Source organism: Notolepis coatsorum (genome assembly GCF_963971535.1).
Source record: "Notolepis coatsorum genome assembly, chromosome: 10".
NCBI lineage: Eukaryota > Metazoa > Chordata > Actinopteri > Aulopiformes > Paralepididae > Notolepis > Notolepis coatsorum.
Genome location: NC_140174.1, coordinates 118,054,832 through 118,077,038, shown reverse-complemented (window position 1 = coordinate 118,077,038; position 22,207 = coordinate 118,054,832). Strand labels below are relative to the sequence as shown.

Here is a 22,207-nt window from a genome sequence, read left to right as displayed (position 1 = left end):
GTTCAGAGGTAGACGGTGGAAGGAGCCGAGGCGCGCGCCTCTCTCCTTCCCGTCGACCAAGAGTGAATACCTGTTATTGAACGTGTAACACTAACTATATAACGTGAATGCCACAAAACGAATGCATTTGTTTATCTAGCCCCTTACGTGACTGCGGTGTGCAAGGGCTATTGTTTATCATAAGTAGGAACTTTATGCAGTACTCAGTAGCTTGTTTATTTTCTTCTGAGTGCTTTGTTTAATTACATGTTTACATGAACAGCCACCACTGTAAACAACATGTTTTTTCACCAATAGATTATGCAATGCCGCCCTCCGTAGGATCTATAATAATAAAAAAAAAATTATATATAAAAAAAAAAAAAAAAAAAGTAATATTTTTTTATTAAAAAATTTACAAAAAACGAACGTTCGAACGTTCGTTCGATAAACCCTGGCGAACGTTCGAACCCTAAAAACAGGGTTCGGGCTCAGCCTTAGTCAGGGGTAAACCCACCTGTCCTTCAAGGTTCTTGTCACGTTGCGGTTCGGCACGTTACAGGGGGGGGGGGGGGGGGGGGGGGGAGTTTCCTGGTCCCACGCCCTGGAATATTGGGCGTGTGCACCGCAGAAATTCCCCCGCCATAGAGTACGTCACTGTGCGCGTCTCTGTTGGTAGGACTTCCGTGTGCTGTTCAGGTCCATATGATGGATCTGTTTCGGGGGGTGGTCAGGGCTCCTCCTCACGAAGCTCCTATTCGGGCCTTCTGTGAGTTGGGACTCTCCTTCCATGTGAGGGAGCCTCCTCAGAGTACAGAGCCTCCTCCTCAGATTGTCAAGGTGAGTGGAACCTCAAGAAGGAGTCCTACTCTATTGTGTGTGTATTCGATTCAATTCGATTATTGAGTGTGTATGGGTTCAGTGCCTCCTCCCCGGAGAGCCCTAAAACCAAACTTTTACATGGCTCAAGGTGCAATATATTCTTTTCAATCTCTACAGCTCGCGTGGGAAGTCTCTGGGGATTTCCGTCTCCTCCCTATGGGAGGGTGGTGGGATGTAAAAATGTGAAAAAATTGTACCCCCGGCTGTGTAGACTGGGATACATACTGTTGGTGCTTCCTTCTTTTCTATTAAGAAGAGTTGGAGTTAGGAAGCATCACACCCCTCTTGTCGTCCCCCTGGGCGCCTTGGGGATTCAATGACGGGTCTAAATAGCCTGTTCATTGATGTGGTTGTGTCCCGACCCCCGCATAGTGCTAGCTCGGGGTGTTCTGTAATCAGGCGAATGACTGGCACGCCTTGGTTGCTTGAGGTTAAAACGGCATTTTTATAAAGCAACTGGGATGGAGGTTTTTCCTCTTCCGACGACCTGTTTTGGTTGTCGACGGATTCTCGTTCATATCTGGGGGATGATGACGGAATGGATCTGAACATATGTAGAGGGGTCTCACGCCCTGGGGGTGGGCCACCGGGCGCGGTTCGCACCGAACGTCTGGGTGGCGCCTTTTCATGTTTAAGATCAACACGCATATCTGCCCCTTCTCCTGGAGTAGGCATGTCGGCGTGGTTAGGGCACGGGACTGGTTCTGGTCACGCTGGTCCGGATCAGTTAAACCCGTTGTCCGCCGGGGATGCAGATCTGCTGTTCTGGTACCCTGAGGGACTTGGGCTTTTTCAGGGGGAAAATGCCAGGTCGGTCCGGGTGTCACAGGGTTAACATGTTCCACCCCAGGTGAAAATCTGCATAAAATGTATACCTACACGTAGGTAAATGGAATATTGCTCCACTTCTACAAGGGCTATTTGCATATTCTTGGTATCTAGGAACATCTATGGACCTCAATGAATGTATTCTCAGTGTCAGAAATATTGTGTCTATTACTAGGCTTGCTTAAATTGTGATGAAACAAAGGAAAATATGAATTATGATTTTTCTTTTCATCTTTGACAGTGAATAAAACCATGATAATAATGACCAAACTTAAAAAACTGCCACTGAGCTCATTCAGTACCCTCTTGAGATCATGTGTACAAAAGATCTAAGGAAATTAATAAAGGGAAGATGATCAAATTGAAGGTTTTGTATATACAGTACTGAATTCTCCCATCCGGACCAATGCAATTTGAAATATTATTATAGAATATAGAATATATGCTTATACATTACCTTATTATAGCCAATTCGCACATTTATATATATATATATTAGAGCTGGGCCGTTAACGGCGTTAACGTGCTGCGTTACCGCTATACTAGTATCGCGCGATAATATAATTAACGCATTAATCTAAAAATTTTTTTTTTTTTTTTTATTTTTTTTACGTTTTTTTTTTTTACCCTTATTTACCCAGGGTAGGTTCGCTGAGCACAGATGCTCTTTTTCAGGAACGCCCTGCTTCACATTCACACAGTTCCATTCACACCTGGGAGCTGCCCAGTACAACCACAGTTGACACCATTGGCCACTGAGCAACTCCACTGGAGCAGTTGATTCAAGCCATGTCACATAGTTCAAGTTTGAAATGATTCTTTCTGTTTTGCTCCTGAGAGTGTGCTAGATACTGTACTGTACTGGTAATATTATTTATTTGTGTTAACTTCTGAATAAAACAACTTATTAAACACAAGTACATCTTATTGAACATTATTTTGATATTTCATTACCAATTATCATAGCAAAACAGCTTTTTCAAACAGTCTGTAATGCATTTTGGAAACGGGAGATGGGCTCATGGTGTAATGGGCCACCTGGCCTGAGAAACGTAAGGAGGAAAGAAAAAGTAAGGACTTACTTCTGGTCATTATTTGGGTAGAACACACATATTTTGAATGCCTTCGGCAGGTTTTTTTTTTTAATTTTTTTGCCATTTTAATCTAGATTAATCTAGATTAAATCCAGGGTTGCAGATAGATTAATCTAGATTAAAAAAATTTATCTATGCCCACCTCTAATATATATACATATAGTATCTTTCAAATGGCCGAGTTCAATTTGGATATAGTATCACCAGGCGTGCATAATAACATATACTGATATTTAATGTACTTGACTGTACTTTTTTATTTCCCCCACAGTGTAACCATTTTGTAACTAATTTCAGATATAATTCTTCCTACATGATTACAATAGTGTGGAGAAACTGACTGCGTTTCAATATTTGTCAATAACGTTACCTTTTGTAGCTTATTATCGCGAATCATAACAATTATTGATATGATTCATTCAGAACGCTGAACTTTGAAACACCATAGTGGACCACAGGAAGTGTAGAACGGAGAAATTCCAACACTGAACGATAGCTAGCGATCCCCTCTTCAAAATGGCCGCAAAAATATTCCAATTCCCATGGTTCAACATTTCCATTTCCGCTTCCGGGTCAAAAAACGAGTGGAAAATAAAAACTTAAAATGATATAAATACACTTTTAACCTATTGCTAAACTATTGCCAACCTAACGTTTTACATTCTACATGTATTTGTGACATAGTAGTGATAATAATACTTGAAAACGGTTGATTTTAAAATCACAAATTATTTTGCATCTTTATAAAAATATTAATATATGATAATAATGTCAAAAGGGGTCGGTACCGACCCTGTCGAGTGGAACAGGTTAAGCGCTATGGAGACCCTGGTTTGGTACATTTTGTACTCTGCACTGTCATAATGGCTTACGGCCATGCCAACCTGTACACGCTCGATCTTGTCAGATCTCGGCCGCTACGCAGGTTGGTCCTGGTTAGTACTTGGTTGGGAGACCGCCTGGGAATACCAAGTACGGTGTGCTTGGGGCTGGTTCTCCATTCTTTTCGCTCCTCTCTCACGCATGGCGAAGAGGGGCCTGTTGGGGTGGTCTTTGACCTCCTCTGGTGACCCTGTGCTTCCCGTATCGCCGGGCCCGGTCCGAAGTAATGTTTCGTCGACCCGTAGGCCTGGGTTAACCCTTTTTTGAAAACTGAAACACTTGTACTGCGGTATAGCCGGTGTATACCCGCAGGTGTGTTTTGGAGTTTTTTCTTGAGGGGTTATAGGAACAACCACCGCATTGGGTAACACCAAGGTGGTTGATTCCCTGGTGTGTTGGAGCAGTGTCAACTCCCGGGTTGCCCGGTTGAGGGTGCCCCTGCACGTTCATGATGTCTGCCAATCGTGTCAGCCTTCTCTGCCTCAACCCCTCTGGGTGGGTTTTTTTTTTAAAATGGAGGCTTGGTCATGCAACAACGCCAGCATACGCCCCTTCCGCCGGGGCGGCTGTTTTCAGCTGACTCCTTTGGCGCCTGTCTCGTCCCCAGTGCTCCAGGCTCAGGTTACAGCCTGTTGCCTGGTTTTTCCCCGGTGCGCTGCCTGCTTCCGTTGGTTAACCTTTTTTGTGTGCTTACGGCCATGCTGACTGCCTGTTCTGCAGGGTCAGTGTGCCAGGCGGTGTACTATTGGGGGGACGGGGCCCGCTCGGCTGAGGGGCCTTTGTCCGAATATGCTGGCGATGTGGGGGGCGGGGTCACTAAGTGCCCACCTGGTGGGGTCTTGATGCTGGCATCATGGACTTCTCCGGGCCCCCGTTCCAGGGGGTCCAGTCCCTTTGGTGGGTCTGGGCCTTCCTTCGCGCTCCGCTGCTACGGCCTTGCCACGGGGTTGGGTTTGCCCTTGACCCCGTGATTCTGGGGGCAGTAACGAGGTTGTTCCCTCCGTTCGTTCCCGGGTGGCATGCGGGTTGTGCGTGTGTGTAGTCGTGGGGTCAGGCCACGGTCTGCTCACCCTGTGCGTTGAGTTGCTTGAGTGCCTCTTCGCACGGTCGGGTCCGTCGCCCTCCCGGGAAACCTCCAATAGGGGGGGGTGCCCTCCATTAGGCGGGGTCGGGGGGCTCGGCCCTCCCTGTTCTGATGGTTGTGGGGGGCCTTCAGCGGGGTGTATTTGTCGGCCGGTGGCTCCCGCTCGGCCTCCCTTGTGCATGAGTGACGCCGAGCGGAGCCACTATGAATACAGAACGATAGGTTATGACTATAACCAAGTTCTGTTAATAGTGGTGACGCTCGGCGTCCGACGCCGCTGCAGCCCTTGATCTCACCTTGTGGTGAAAGCTTGGGAAGGAGGCGAGTGGGTGGCCCCACCCCTGCTTATGTAGGTAAGCTGATAGGGGTGTGGTCAGACAAATATTGGGATATAAAGGTACATTGTGGTCTTTATTCAGTGCGCGTGCACATGTGCGAGGACAGTGCATGAGTGACGCCGAGCGTCACCACTATTAACAGAACTTTCGTTTTGTTTCGTGCCTGGCAGGAAATCCCAGCAGACTTCAGCATCACTAAGAAGATTGAGGGCGTTCTTCAAGGGGTAGAGTTCTCTGAGAAGAGAGCCAGGACCATGGACATCGATGACTTCATGGTGTAAGTGAAAAAGCACTCCTATCCTCCTCATCATAACTACGTACATAGGGTTCGCACAAGGTCCTTGAAGTGCTTAAAGTGCTTGGTTTTTTACAATAAAAAAGTCAAGGCCTGGAATTCCTTAAACAGCCCATTTTACTTTTCCGTCAAGCCAACTGAAGAATCCATTGTGATCACCGGCCCGGAAAACGTGTGGATTATGTATTTACAGTACCCAACACTGAATCAATAAACGCGATCGATATTTGGAATGGCGATCAGGAATTGGAATAATCTTTTTGGATAACATCTGATCTGAGGTAAGGAATTAATTTTACCAGTCTTAGGATAATCAGAGCTATTTTCACAGATATCAGCGTTTGCCCTATGTATGTGTGTGTGTGCGAGATCAGGAAATGAGAGAATCGATATTTCAGCCCGCTTCTATAGCGTGCATAAGTACACATATACTATCGATAATCTAGCGTTTATTTGAAAACGATTCATAAATAGGCTGAAAAACGTTTTTGTGTATGCCCGAATATTCCAGTAAATGCCGATTATCACGGAATCTTTATAATTTCCTTGAAAACGAGGGCTTTTCAAAATGCTATAAAACGTAAATTAACCGATTTAAAAAAAATTATAAAAGAAATCCGTTTAGACAATGTTGACTGCAAACAAGTCATTGATAAGCGATGGGCAGATTAGACACATAGCCATAATTTACGACAGAGATTATGAGTTCACAACGCTATCATTGAAGTGGGTGGTGGCATTCAACAGGTGCACCACATGGCTGGTAATCAAAGTGTTAAGTGTCCCTGAGTGAGACACTTATCCTGAATTGCTCCCGATGAGCAGGTTGGCACCTTGCATGGTCGCCTCCGCCGTCGGTGTGTCAATGGGTCAAATGTGAGGAACAAATTGTAAAGCGCTTTGGATAAAAGTGCTATATACATGCACCATTTACCATTCATTCACACTATACGGCCCTGCAGAAGCTAACTGCAGTAACTACAATCTTTTTCAAAATTGAGTTATAAGTGAAATATCTCTTATATCTTGTGACACGGTTCAATGAATGAATGACGTTTTTTATTTTACGGTCTTATTTACAGACAAATCAAAAACACCCGTGTGGACTTGCAAAAAATTAAAATAATAAAATAAAATCACAAATGTACATAATAAGGCAAGCTCAACGGCCGAAAAAAAAGGAATAGGCTGAAGCACATCATGTTTATTTTTGTCAATCTTCCTGTTTATGGAAAAAGGGTATAAATATTTGCAGTAACTACAATGTACAATGCTATATATACCCACATCAGTGTCCATACCGGCATATAATCCTTTTTACATATCTGTAGATACTATATCTGTACATAATCCCTTACCTACTCTTACTAGTTACACTGCTGGCCAGTATGACTTACTTACTACCATAGTGTCTTTATACCTGTATCACTGTACATAATAATACTACAACTCTGTACATACATCTGATTAGCACTATTACTCAGAAGTACTAATTTATATATTTTATACCCAGTTTAACCACCTGTACATTACTACTGTACTTTACTGTTGCACTTGCACTCTGGTTGGATGCCAAACCTCTTTTCGTTGTACTTGTGCTGCATGATGACAATACATTTTAATCTAATCATCCAGACGTTTATTGTTGAGTCTGTTTCATTTACCTGTTATTATGCTGTTTAATCTGAGATGGTCTTCATCCACAGACTGCTTCATGCGTTCAACTCCGCTGGGATCCACTTCTCATAATGGACTGAAGAAGCTTTGATGTTGCAGACGTTACAGGGCGGACAGTCGCATACTGTACGCCCACAGACCTGTTCTCCTGAGAGATGAGTGACGGATAACGACTGTTGATGAAATATGAGGAATGAAACCGGTTTCCTCAAATGTAGTATTTTCTTTTTAGATTCGTTTTTTTGGCATTTTACTGCTTTATTTCGGACAGGCCCGACAGAGAGGAAGGTTGGGAGAAGACATGGGGGGAAAGACATGCAGCAAAGGTCTCCGGGTCCGGGAGTCGACCCCAGAACGTCCGCGTTGCACTGCAGTGTAGCTACGTGGTGCGCCACCTTGGTGCCCCAAATGTACAGTATTTGATGAATACGTATGACAACATGCTCAAGTGATCTTCATTTGTGCTGTGGCCTGTCTGGTCTCCACTAGCCAGGGTTTAGCCGTGCTGTGACCTGTCTGGTCTCCACTAGCCAGGGTTTAGCCGCACTGTGGCTTGTCTGGCACACAGAGCGTCTCCATTGTCTTTAGAACCTGGCTGAGACAGTTCTATCATCACGCTTTAGCTTGTGTACCACAGTTGATGGTGTGAATTTTTAAAGGTTGCCTAGCAATCAAGAGTTTACAAGAAATGCAATGGAGACACAAATCCAACCAGACCACGGCTAGCCCCAGCCTGAAGATGTGCATGTTAGACGGGATACAGATGACTGTAGTTTTAGCTCATTAGCTAAACTCTGGTACATTGACGTGGAAACTGAAAATGTTCATTAATGTGCATTGTCCCTCTGTAATTTTTTTTTATAAATGTAGTTTGTTTCTTTAATAGTTGTCGTACAGAATACTTTCATACAAAATGCTTCTTACTGTTACGCTCCAGAGACTGTGCTAGACAAGATAGTAGAAGTAGAAAATGAGGTCAGTGTTCAGTATAGACATATGTACAATGTTCGATGCAGAATAGACGTAACTGAGTTACCATATAATATACAATACTATGCAGTGTACTAATGTACAGTACTATATAGTGCAAAGCAGAAATGGGATGAGGTACAATTTAGAGTAAGGTGTACGAGTTGTAGTGCAATCCTTCATCAATAAATATAAAGTGTGGGGAGTGGGTGCTACAGTGTGTTTGTTTAAAGTGAGTGTGTGCGTGTGGATGTGTGTGCTATGTGCGTTTGATGGTTGTTGTATGCTCCGATTTGTGATGCCCCACTACCGATAGATTCTCCAAACTTCTCAAATAACGTTACCATGTTCAGGGCTTTCCCCAGGACCTTCAAACAAGATGGGGCGGAGTCTCAACTAGGGGGTGTTTAATGCTGTTTTTACAGTTGATGCACTGCAGTAAAACATCTGGTTCTATGGGAAGCACTGCAGTAAAACATCTGGTTCTATGGGAAGCACTGCAGTAAAACATCTGGTTCTATGGGAAGCGCTGCAGTAAAACATTCTATGCAAGTCAGGTTCATAATTGGGTTCCCAGGGTAAGAAGGTATTTTTTCTAACACTGCAGTAAACCAAACACATCAAACCGGTGATTCTTTATTACTTTTAATCCAGCATTACATCTGGAACAACAGAACAGAGGTGCTCAGTCACTATACATTTAATAGTCTTTTTTATCATTTCATTTATATAACAAAGTGTTACATGGGGTGGAAAAATGACTTCTTTACAGTAAGTAAAAGGCTCAGGAGGGGTTTGCCACACAGCATGACATCATGGCACAACAACAGAAGCAGACTACAGGTCGGAGGACGCGGCCTTCGGGACGACGTGGAAGGAAACGGAGCAGAAGTTGATTCAGAGCTTCTTCCAAAAAGAAAACCTCCCCAGACAGGGAGACGGAGATAAGCGACTAAAGAGAGAGAGAGAGAGACGGGCTGCTGTACAGCTGGACCGGGTGGGTGCTGGAGGATGTAGGCGTACGCACATACGTTATCACAGAAATGTACATGCAAAAACACTGGTGTCGTACGGTAAAAACCTTAAAAGCGGTACGATCGACAAGGACCTCCTCGGGAAGCCCAGTCGACAGGCGTTCCGTTCAAATAAAGTACAAGTGAATATAAAAGTCAATAAATAAAGTAGAACAGGGCAGGAGGGAGGGGCAGGACTAAACATTCTCCCATGAAAATAAATTCAAATCTAAAAAAAATTAAATAAAACAGATTATAGAGGGAAGTTCTAGAGAAGACCCTTCCCCTACGTCGCTAACAGCACCACCGGATAGAGAGAGAGTGGGAAAGTAGTAATGAAAGCAGTTTCCTTGAGCCTGATTGTACAGCGGACGAGTGGTTCTGTTTGAGTTCTTCCACAGCTGTGCTCGCGTCACCTAGTGGTTACCTTCCAGTACGGCGAAGTCATGAATTCCACCGGCCTGGCCGTGTGGCAATAAAAAGAACTTGAACTTGGGGGCGTGGCCTCTACAGGGGGTGCGGCCTCTTAGGGTTGATCTGCTTACTGGCCTGCTCCTCTTCCTGTAGTGCAGAGCGGAACGACTTAACTTTATCTGTGAAAGAGAAAGGATCATTTAATACTGGTGTCACACGCCGTGAATTCCCATTATCTATTGATTGATAATAGATTTAGCTACAACAGTGTTCATTTATTATATTTGTATTAGGGCTGTCAGTTTATCGCTTTAATTAGATTAATTAATTACACAGCAAATTATCGCGTTATGAAAATTAACTCAACATTTATTACAATTTTTTTTTTATAATATTTTTTTTTGTATCTCATTCATTCCATAAGAATGTAGAATACACATTTACAGACTTTTTTTTAATATGGTCCATTTGCATGTTCTTGGTATCTGATTCTAGGGACATCTATGAATCTCAGGGAATGTATTCCCAGTGTCAGAAATACTGTGGGCTAGATCCACAAAGAATGGATTGCATGGTGCAAGTTGCACCCTTACTTACAATTCATTATGAATTGAAAATGGGGGACCCTGATGTAAACAAGACGAAAGTCTTTCTCTGGTCTGCATCCTCTTAACAATTGTGTGTATTGAGCCGTACTGTATTGTACCCATTCTGCAATCTGTTGATAACATTTTCATTCAATCAATCAATCTGCGCGGTGATTGATTGAATGAAAATGTTATTTTGAGTAAATTGTAATGAACCAAATGAGAATATCAATCAATTTTTTTAAATCTTTGACTGAATAACACCATGCTCAAATTGACCAGACCTGAAAAATCTAAGCAAATTAATAGATGGAAGATGATTAAACAGAAGGTTTTGTAGATACAGTACTGAATTCTGCCATCCGGACACATGCAATTTGAAATATGATTATAGAATATAGAATATCAGGCATAAAATGGTTATGCGATTAATTAGATTAATTACAAATCCTGTAATTAATTAGATTAATCTTTTTAATCGCCTGACGGCACTAATTTGTATAATAAAAACCAAGCTGTGTTTGTCTTTATATTATTATTATATTATCTGAATTGTCACCTCAATTTAAATTTGAATCAAATCTGTGAATTTATTTAATTTTTTTCTTCTGTTTAATGTTGCTATCTGTTCTATGTGGACAATGACAATACAATAATGCATATATGCAGACATATACTTTGATTTGTATGTCCTCAAAAAAGTATAATAAACAAATGTGGGGAAAAAAATCTGAACATTTTCATGAGACGTTATGAGCACTTATCTGTAGGGGTGCACCAATATATCGGTTGGGTATCGGTATCGGCCGATAAGTGCCTTGGTGACTGCCATCGGCCTATAAGCTAAAATTTGCCGATGGCAGTGGCCGATAAATATCCATCCATTTGTGTCGCGTCAATCTGGTCCACACATTCAAACTTTTAAAAAAGTTTGTCAAGCGACCTGCACAACGCCGCCCCCACACACACACTGCATCAAAGTTACTTATGATTAACAAAGGCATTCGTTTTGTGGCATTAACGTTATATAGTTACACGTTCAATAACAGCAGCATATTATTTACCCGACCATAGCAAGCATTACTCATTCATATCTCTCACTACTCATTCATATCTCTCACTTCCTTCCTTTGCTCAGAGAGCCCGTACTGAATTGTACCCATTCTGCAATCTGTTAATAAAGTTTTCAATCAGACAAATGTATAGAAAAGCTTTTATTATAACATTTGTTGCAGAAAAAACCTTTTTATCTCGTTTAGTACTCCTGCGGAGCGCTGGTAATCTACTGGTGGGCTGTGGGGAGCTAATGTTATTAGCTTTGTTGTTGATCTCTGGTGAAAATCAATGGCGGACTTCCCGGAAGTAAAACACGAATAAGCGCTTGCCGATTGGTGGTAAGAACAGCAGGAGGTGGGTGCTAGCGGTGTGACGTAATTGGCAGAATCGACTGTCAATCAAAATGGTTCTGTTGTACCCGACACGACACATGCATTGCAAACTCAGATTATGCGGATATTACTGGAGAACATGGAGCTTTGTTTGAGAGAGATACAGTGAGTGCTGTCTCTTAAACTCTTAAAACTCATAAACTTTTTTGTCTTTTTAGTCAAGTTAGTCTGTTGAAGATGAAAGCCAGTGGGTATTGTATGACTCAGACTTCAGCAATAATCATGAGCATTATAAAATATATAAAAAACACACATGGCATGATAGAATACCATAAACATATTTCTTGATGTTTCCTTTTTTAAGTAAGTAAAGAAGCCTATGTTCATATCGGTGAGCACAATTTCTAACACAAAAAGAGAGACGTGTAGCCTACTAATTTATTTAATATTTAATTTATTCATTTTATTATTATTATTTTATTTGTTGCCATGCCTAAAATAATAGTCAAGCATAGGGCTAACACATTTTCATAAACAATAAAAAAATTTGTTATATGGTTATAATAAAAGCTTTTTTTTTTTTTTACTTTTTTTTTTAGCGTTTATCGCTTTTCTGGTCAAGCATGACCGACAGAAACAGGTTGAAATGGGATGTAGAGCAGGGGAAGACATTCTGAGAAATGACGGCGGGTCCGGGAATCGAACTCGTGTCCCCCAGATCCGTGACGAGCACGGTTTTCCCCGACGCAGAAATAGCGCCGAGATATGCGGTGAGCTACGGGAGCTCCCCCATAATAAAGGCTTTTCTATACATTTGTCTGATTGAAAACTTTATTAACCCTTTAATCGCCAAGGACGCCGTAACACGTCATTCTCCGCCATGCGTAATCTGCCAATGACGCCGTAACACGTCATTGAGATCAATATTTCAAAAATATTTCACCCGCGGAGTCTTGAGATTCCCTGTTGATCTCCTCTCAACTCTCCAACGGTTCAAGAGCGCCATCTGGTGGCCGATCGGCGGATCGCCCAAACAGGAAATGAGCAGCAGGAACTGGTCCGGCCGACTCGAGCTCGACACAATGGATAGCGATCCGTTGCCAATAACTCGATAAACAACATGATTTGGACGTATATACTATTATACAACCTGGAAATGGATTGCATATTTCAACATCCCATAATAGCAATCTTTTTGCTCCACGCTCATCGCCCAACGGCCCGAGGAGACTGGGGTAAGTTTCCGCGTTTATTATTACCGTGTTCGATACAAACTGCTCTGATGATCATATCACCCACACTACATGAATCATCTAACATTGGCCACGGAATTATAAACGACCCCCCCCCATCCGGTCAACATCAGATGATGAGTAGTAACTTCTAGAAGCACGTACATTTGACATTTTTTATCTGGCGCCGATCGCTATCAAACTGTATTTGATCATCAATATAATGCATTTAGGGCTATAAATCACGTTCTGCAGCAAACGATAAAAACATATTTATACTTTAGACCGTATTTTAGTATGAATATGTGAATGAAAAAGTAGAACGTTGCTACATCCTAAACGATAGATAATTGACGTTGAATGGGCCATAGTAATGTCAATTTAGCAATACAATTTAAAAAGTTATAGCCCTGCAAAGAAGGGGAACTTCTCCATAGACAAATAGAGCTGGCAGAGGATGGTATAAGGATGTACATAAGCGTGGCAGAGAAAGGGTTAACAGATTGCAGAATGGGTACAATACAGTACAGCTCAATACAACAACAGTGCCAAGACTGGAGGATGAAGACCAGAAAAAGACTTTCGGCTTTTTTACATAAGGGTCCTCCATTTTCAATTTATCAAAACATTTAGAGACATACAAATATACAGTAGTTTCATAAAAATGTAAAAAATTTAAATATTGATTTTTTTGCCACAAATATCGGTATCGGCCGATTGTGTTAGTTGAACAATCGTATCGGTCGCAAATTTTCATATCGGTGCATCCCTACTTATCTGATAAACAGACTTTAACACTTTCAATGCCAACGACGCTATATGTCGTTTGTTCATGCCGACCGTTCATTGCCAACGACGCGATATGTCGTTTTATTTTTATTAGTGCTGCAAACTCTCTCTGAGCTCCATTGGGAAAATACCGCCCCCTATCGTCTCCCGGATGGTAATGCACCCTTTTGGAATGGACTCAATGAAAATGGATGAGAAAAGAAAAATCCGGAATCCACATTTTACTTCTCAGGCAAGTAATCCGAGCCCATCGGACTCATTGTGGACCATCAGAACAGCGAGGAATACATATTTCCAGTACGCAGCGTTGGATCAATAAACGCGATCGATATTTGGAATGGCGATCAGGAATTGGAATCATCTTTTTGGAGAACATCTGATCTGAGGTAAGGAATCTATTTTACCAGTCTTGGGATAATCAGAGCTGTTTTCACAGAGATATCAGCGTTTGCCCTATGTGTGTGTGTGTGTGTGTGCGGATCAGGAAATGAGATTCGATTTTTCAGCTCGCTTCTCTAGCGTGCATTAATGTTGTCAAAAATATCGAAAAATCTATACATATCGATTCTGAATATTTAAAACGGTTTCAATACTCATTTCCAGAAATATCGATATTTAATTATTAATAAAAAAATTAATAAAAAAGTATAAGGAAGTTGCATTGTTCATTTCAATACCTGTAATAGTACAGTAGTCCACACACACGTGCATTCAGTTAAGTCGAAATATGACTAATACAAACAGTTCAGTTTGTCAGGTACATGCAACACAGATTACAGTGTTTACATCGGTCTGCTTGAGAAAATACCATGTTCTGCAATAAAAATTATTGAAGTGAGATGAACAGTTATTTTTAAATGTGTGATCTAAAGATAAACAAAGGGTTTTAAAAGTGTTATATTTATCTTCTCTTATAGTACCAGAGAGAAGCTGAGGAGAATCAACCAGCAACAAAAGCAAAACGTATTAAAAAAAAAAAAACATTTTAAGATTGAACCTTTTTCCCTGTGGTATCGAATGGTATCAAGGTATCGTATCGAAGTTCGAAATTCCAGTATCGTGACAACACTAGCGTGCATAAGTACACATATACTATCGATAATCTAGCGTTTATTTGAAAATGATTCATAAATAGGCCGAAAAATGACAATGTTTTTTGTGTATTCCAGAATATTCCAGTAAAGGGCGATTATCACGGAATCTTTATATTTTCCTGAAACTTAAAAAAAACTAGCGCTTTTCAAAATGGTATAAAACGGAAATGAACCGATTAAAAAACAATCCGTTTCGACAATGTTGACTGCAAACAAGTCATTGATAAGCGACGGCCAGATTAGACAGTCATAATTTAAGACATAGATTATGCGTTCACAAATATGAGAGCGCTATCATTGAAGTGGGTGGCGGCATTCAAGGGGGTAAAAAGGAAAACACGCCGGCATGGAAAGTGTTAAAAGAGGTCCTTTTGCATGAGAAATTTAGTTTTTACAGAGTTAACTTTTTTGATTTTGTCAAGGAATGCCATATTTTCACCCAGCCCTACTGTTATACACATTCACCCAGCCCTATTGTGCTATATACACACATTCACCCAGCCCTATTGTTATATATACACACATTCACCCAGCCCTATTGTTATATATACACACATTCACCCAGCTCTATTGTTATATATACCGTAAATCCTCAAATAGAGGAGGGACCTCCGATAAAGGAGGGGCCTCTTATAATGGGGGGGGGGGGGGGGTTGATGCATTTAGACAAACACAGGCCGGTCTCTAATATAAGGTCACAAAAAAAACTAGCTAACGTTGTCATAATATGGTAGATCTGTGGTGTCAGCTGGATGACGTTGACTTCGTTTGCAAACGTTAACATTAGCTATCTATATGGCATTGGCAGACGAGGCTGGCGTTGTCCAGTTGACACATTACAGACCATGATGCTATGATAACGTTAGTAGCTAAAGCTACTGCATGTAAACAACTCGATTCAACTGAGGAAGTCGAGAAGGTACCACACCCTAAACGTCCCCGGACCCCACAACCTAGTATAGACAGTTCCAACTTCAGTGTGTGAATTACGTTAATCCCACAATTACTCAACTGCACTCAATATTTAAATACCAATGCTAGTCTAAATAAATGTAGACAGACAATGTACGTATTAAAAAATAATAATAATAATAATAATGCAATAAAAGTCTGAAAATGAAGGGATTATGTCCATGAGTGTCATTTTTTGAAATTAAGACCTGCCTCTTATATAAGCCTCTCTCTAAAAAAGGCCTGGTGCTCTTTGCAGCTGAGGTAAATAGAAGACCTGTCTTATATTTGAGGATTTACGGTACACACATTCACCCAGCCCTACTGTTATATATACACACATTCACCCAGCCCTATTGTGCTATATACACACATTCACCCAGCCCTATTGTTATATATACACACATTCACCCAGCCCTATTGTTATATATACCGTACTTTTCGGACTATAAGCCGCGGCTTTTCCCCCCATTTTTCGACCCTGCGGCTTATATAACGGTGCGGCTTATATGTGGACGAAACCAGAAAATCGAAATATTGCTTTTTTTACTGCAGTGAAATGTTATTTATCTGTTCCCTTATTTGCTAAAGTTAACACTATGATCGCCGGGGACGAGTTAAGACGTCATTCCTAGCCATGCTCATTCTGCCGAAGACGCCGTAACTCGTCTTTGATGTCAATATTTCAAAAATCTGTCATCGAAATCATATTTCCTTTCCGGAGCCCTGAGATGTACTGGTGAGCTCCACTCAACTGTCTAACAGTTCGAGAGCGCCATCTGGTGGCCGATCGGCAGATCGGCCAAGAGGGAGGGGCGCGCCAAACAGGAAGTGCTCATCCATATGTGCTCCGGGCACTCGCGATCGGTAGCCGGACTCCATCTCAACACACTGGATGATCAATCGCTCGCCCTAACTCAATAAACAACGTTATTTGGACGTATATAGTATTATACAACCTGGAAATGGTTTATCAGGATCAACATCCCATAATCGAAAACGGTCTACTCCACGCTGATCGTCCAACGGCGCGAGGAACATACGGTAAGATTCAGCGTTATTTTCTAACGTATTCCATATAAACTGCTATGATGAACATATGACCCACTCTGGATGAATCATCTAACGCTGCCCACGGAATTATAAACGATCCCCCGCCCATCCGGTCATCATCAGATCATACGTAGATCATTCTAGAAGTACGTCCAGTTGAAATTTTTCATCTCGCACAGATTCCTACCAAACTGTATTTGATCATCAATATAATGCATTTAGGGCTATAAATCACGTTCTGAAGAAAGCTGCAGAAAACGATAAAAACATACTTATACTTTAGACCATATTTTAGTATGAATATGTGAATGAAAAAGTTTAACGTTGCTACACCCTGAACAATACATATAGGACATTGAATGGGCCATAATAATGGCAATGTAGCAATAGAATTTAAAAAGGTATAGCCCTGCAAAGAAGGGAAACTTCTCCATAGACAAATAGAGCTGGCGAGGGATGGTAAATTATGAATTTAACCCATGGCGATTAAAGTGTTAATACAAATGAGTTAATTCTTGTTATTTGTCCGACAGTATTGTGTCCCAATGGGAGTCATTCTCTGTAGAGGTGGGAGTCATTCTCTGTAGAGGTGGGAACTTAAAGCTCAATATAAGAACGGCCATGCACCACCACCCACAGAATCGAGAAAGAGCAATCAATCTGTCAATCCTTTCCGTGTCCGGGCCGGGTGAGGTGAGGTGAGGTTTCCCGTGTTGAGTCAAATTAAGCCGCAGTCTCCACTCCTTACATAATGGTAATTAAACATTAAAACACATGCGGCTTATAGTCCAGTGCGGCTTATATATGTACACATCATTCAATTTAGCTGCTGCGGCTTATAGTCAGGTGCGGCTTATAGTGCGAAAAGTACGGTACACACATTCACCCAGCCCTATTGTTATATATACACACACATTCACCCAGCCCTACTGTGCTATATACACATTCACCCAGCCCTATTGTGATATATATACCGGTATACACATTCACCCAGCCCTATTGTGATATATATATATACACATTCACCCAGCCTTACTGTTATATATATACATATACACACATTCACCCAGCCCTATTTTGCTATATACACACATTCACCCAGCCCTATTGTGATATATATATACACATTCACCCAGCCCTACTGTTATATATATACATATACACACATTCACCCAGCCCTATTTTGCTATATACACACATTCACCCAGCCCTATTGTTATATATACACACATTCACCCAGCCCTACTGTGCTATATACACACATTCACCCAGCCCTACTGTTATATATACACACACATTCACCCAGCCCTACTGTTATATATATACACACATTCACCCAGCCCTATTGTGATATATATACACACATTCACCCAGCCCTATTGTGATATATATACACACATTCACCGAGCCCTATTGTGATATATACACACATTCACCCAGCCCTACTGTTATATATACACAATATATATACACATTCACCCAGCCCTATTGTGATATATACACACATTCACCCAGCCCTACTGTGCTATATATACACACACATTCACCCAGCCCTACTGTTATATATACACACATTCACCCAGCCCTACTGTTATATATATACTAGGGCTGGGACTTTATAGCATTAATTTTGATTAATTAACTACAGAAAGAATTAAGTTAAATAAATTTATGCATTTAATCGCATGATGATTTTTCTTTATTGTGTAAGGATGTTACCTTTCAAAGGAGACCAGACTCATGCATGTGCTATAAGTATACAGTATAATAAATCGCAAATAACTTTTTTTCTTAGTCTGGTTTGTTCATAAAGAAAAATTAAATAAGAGAAATTGAGATCAATCAAATGGTCAACTGTTCTGGAATGTACTTGAAAGTACTGCGTTTTACTTTTACCCCGAAAGTGCTCGAGTTTACAAAAGGTCCTTTGCGCTATATATATATTATTCCTAAAATTGCTGCACTTTGTTAAAATTGCATTGATCTGTTGGTCTGTGTAGTAGCTAATACAGGATGTTGCTGCTTAAACGTATGTATAATGTATATTCATTGATTCACTCGTATACCAAAATGTATTTGAATTGAAAAATGTTGCTTTTCGCATCAAATATTGATATGAGATTAAAATGTGATTAATTTCGATTAATTAACTATAAAGTCTCGAATTAACCCATGGCGATTAAAGTGTTAATACAAATGAGTTAATTCTTGTTATTTGTCCGACAGTATTGTGTCCCAATGGGAGTCATTCTCTGTAGAGGTGGGAGTCATTCTCTGTAGAGGTGGGAACTTAAAGCTCAATATAAGAACGGCCATGCACCACCACCCACAGAATCGAGAAAGAGCAATCAATCTGTCAATCCTTTCCGTGTCCGGGCCGGGTGAGGTGAGGTGAGGTTTCCCGTGTTGAGTCAAATTAAGCCGCAGTCTCCACTCCTTACATAATGGTAATTAAACATTAAAACACATGCGGCTTATAGTCCAGTGCGGCTTATATATGTACACATCATTCAATTTAGCTGCTGCGGCTTATAGTCAGGTGCGGCTTATAGTGCGAAAAGTACGGTACACACATTCACCCAGCCCTATTGTTATATATACACACACATTCACCCAGCCCTACTGTGCTATATACACATTCACCCAGCCCTATTGTGATATATATACCGGTATACACATTCACCCAGCCCTATTGTGATATATATATATACACATTCACCCAGCCTTACTGTTATATATATACATATACACACATTCACCCAGCCCTATTTTGCTATATACACACATTCACCCAGCCCTATTGTGATATATATATACACATTCACCCAGCCCTACTGTTATATATATACATATACACACATTCACCCAGCCCTATTTTGCTATATACACACATTCACCCAGCCCTATTGTTATATATACACACATTCACCCAGCCCTACTGTGCTATATACACACATTCACCCAGCCCTACTGTTATATATACACACACATTCACCCAGCCCTACTGTTATATATATACACACATTCACCCAGCCCTATTGTGATATATATACACACATTCACCCAGCCCTATTGTGATATATATACACACATTCACCGAGCCCTATTGTGATATATACACACATTCACCCAGCCCTACTGTTATATATACACAATATATATACACATTCACCCAGCCCTATTGTGATATATACACACATTCACCCAGCCCTACTGTGCTATATATACACACACATTCACCCAGCCCTACTGTTATATATACACACATTCACCCAGCCCTACTGTTATATATATACTAGGGCTGGGACTTTATAGCATTAATTTTGATTAATTAACTACAGAAAGAATTAAGTTAAAAAAATGTATGCATTTAATCGCATGATGATTTTTCTTTATTGTGTAAGGATGTTACCTTTCAAAGGAGACCAGACTCATGCATGTGCTATAAGTATACAGTATAATAAATCGCAAATAACTTTTTTTCTTAGTCTGGTTTGTTCATAAAGAAAAATTAAATAAGAGAAATTGAGATCAATCAAATGGTCAACTGTTCTGGAATGTACTTGAAAGTACTGCGTTTTACTTTTACCCCGAAAGTGCTCGAGTTTACAAAAGGTCCTTTGCGCTATATATATATTATTCCTAAAATTGCTGCACTTTGTTAAAATTGCATTGATCTGTTGGTCTGTGTAGTAGCTAATACAGGATGTTGCTGCTTAAACGTATGTATAATGTATATTCATTGATTCACTCGTATACCAAAATGTATTTGAATTGAAAAATGTTGCTTTTCGCATCAAATATTGATATGAGATTAAAATGTGATTAATTTCGATTAATTAACTATAAAGTCTCGAATTAATTCAATTAAAATGTTTAATAGAGTCCCACCACTAATATATATATATATATATATACACATTGACACAGCCCTAGCTTAATGTCTCTTCACACCTCGGAGCTCAATGAGGATGTCTATCTTCTGATCCAGGATCTGCTCCAGGTTGGTGGCGTAGCGGTCCACGTCGTAGTCCACCTCCTCCGTCATCTCCAGCAGCTCCTTCTCATCCTCCAGCCACCGGATGGACTCCTGCTCAGGGCAGACAGACCAGGGTGATGAGCAGGGATGTCCGATATCATCGGCCGATATTGGCATTAAAATGTAATATCGGAAATGATCTGTATCAGTTTTCAATATTTTTTTTTATTTTTACCTTAGTTACTTTCCAGTACTGGGTATATAGTGTTGTACAGTAAGTTAGTAACTTAGTTACTCTCCAGTACTGCATATATAGTGTTGTACAGTAAGTTAGTAACTTAGTTACTCTCCAGTACTGGGTAGATAGTGATGTACAGTTAGAGGCATGAATTCTGGTAAATCTCCGGGAGGGGATGGATTTCATACAGACTTCTATAAAGCATTCTCAGATCTGTTAGCCCCAAAGCTCCTCACTGTCTTTGAAGATGCGTTTCTGAGGGGAAGCCTACCGGGAAGTATGAAGGATGCAATTATTACATTGATTCATAAGGGCAAAGACCCACAGCTCTGTGGAAGCTATAGGCCAGTGTCCTTAATTAATGTGGATGCACGGGTCCTGGCTAAGATATTAGCGACAAGATTAGAAGGATGCCTTCCCATATTAGTCCACCCAGATCAAGTAGGATTCATTAAGGGACGGACTTCTGCAGATCATTTACGTAGGCTTTTACATTTGGCTTGGCAAACGAGGAACAGCACAGAACCGGTAGTAGCTTTCTCTCTCGACGCAGAGAAAGCATTCGATATAATTGAATGGGAATATTTATTTGCGACTCTTGAGCGGTATGGGATTGGTAGCTCATATATTACATGGGTAAAGCTACTGTATGAATGCCCAAGGGCATCAGTCATTACCAATGGGAACATATCCGCCCCTTTCAAGCTTCTACGCGGGACCAGACAGGGTTGTGCCCTTTCCCCTCTTATATTCGCACTGGCCTTAGAGCCTTTAGCTGCGGCCATCAGGGGAAATGTGAACATAAAAGGCATCATTTCAGGTCAAGAAGAACACAAGATGCTATTATATGCGGATGATATTCTATTGCTATCGAGCAATCCAGAGGCTGCGGTACCAGAGATTCTATCTGTGATTGACTCCTTTTCACGTATATCAGGTTACAAGATTAATTGGAATAAGTCGGAGGCAACGCCATTCTAGATTGTGCCCCCCTGATATCCGCAAGAATTGGAGATTTAAATGGCTCCCATCTGGTTTGGTCTAATTGGGTGTCACAATTACTCCAGGATTGAAGGATATAATGCAGGTGAATTTATTACCGTGTATCCAAAAAATGGAAAATAATCTATTGAACTGGTCAAATCTGTCATTGATGGGAAAGATAAATACTGTAAAAATTATGGTAGTACCCCAGATTAATTATGTAACATACATGTTGCCTTTGGAATTCCCTCCCCCTCTCCTAACCAGGTTTAATAGGGCCTTGAGCTGCTTCTTGTGGGCAGGTAAGAAACCCTCTTTCAACAAAACAAAATTATATGCATCAGTCGAGGAAGGGGGTTTGGGATGCCCACGAATAGACTGGTACCATTATGCCTCTTCACTAAGCCAACTGTCCAAGGTTAACCTATCTGAGATCCGGGCACCTGCTTATATAGCG

At 41.0% G+C, this 22,207-nt stretch overlaps 2 protein-coding genes across 3 annotated transcripts in view; one reads left to right on the top strand and one right to left on the bottom strand.

The window, feature by feature from the left end:
* Positions 1-7,942, top strand: part of dimt1l (DIM1 dimethyladenosine transferase 1-like) — a 73,487-nt gene extending 65,545 nt beyond the window's left edge. Inside the window, exons 11-12 of the mRNA XM_084322471.1 lie at positions 5,258-5,364; positions 7,089-7,942. Coding sequence (XP_084178597.1) covers positions 5,258-5,364; positions 7,089-7,131 — 150 coding nt within the window. The 3' untranslated portion in view covers positions 7,132-7,942. The remainder of the gene's footprint in view (positions 1-5,257; positions 5,365-7,088) is intronic.
* Positions 7,943-8,659: 717 nt separating this feature from the next.
* LOC311236160 (kinesin-like protein KIF2A) overlaps positions 8,660-22,207 on the bottom strand; it is a 191,005-nt gene continuing 177,457 nt past the window's right edge. For both annotated transcript variants that reach the window (XM_084323786.1, XM_084323785.1), the window contains 2 exons: positions 20,504-20,639; positions 8,660-9,634 (listed from right to left, as the gene is read on the bottom strand). In XM_084323786.1, coding sequence (XP_084179912.1) covers positions 9,549-9,634; positions 20,504-20,639 — 222 coding nt within the window. In that variant the 3' untranslated portion in view covers positions 8,660-9,548. The remainder of the gene's footprint in view (positions 9,635-20,503; positions 20,640-22,207) is intronic.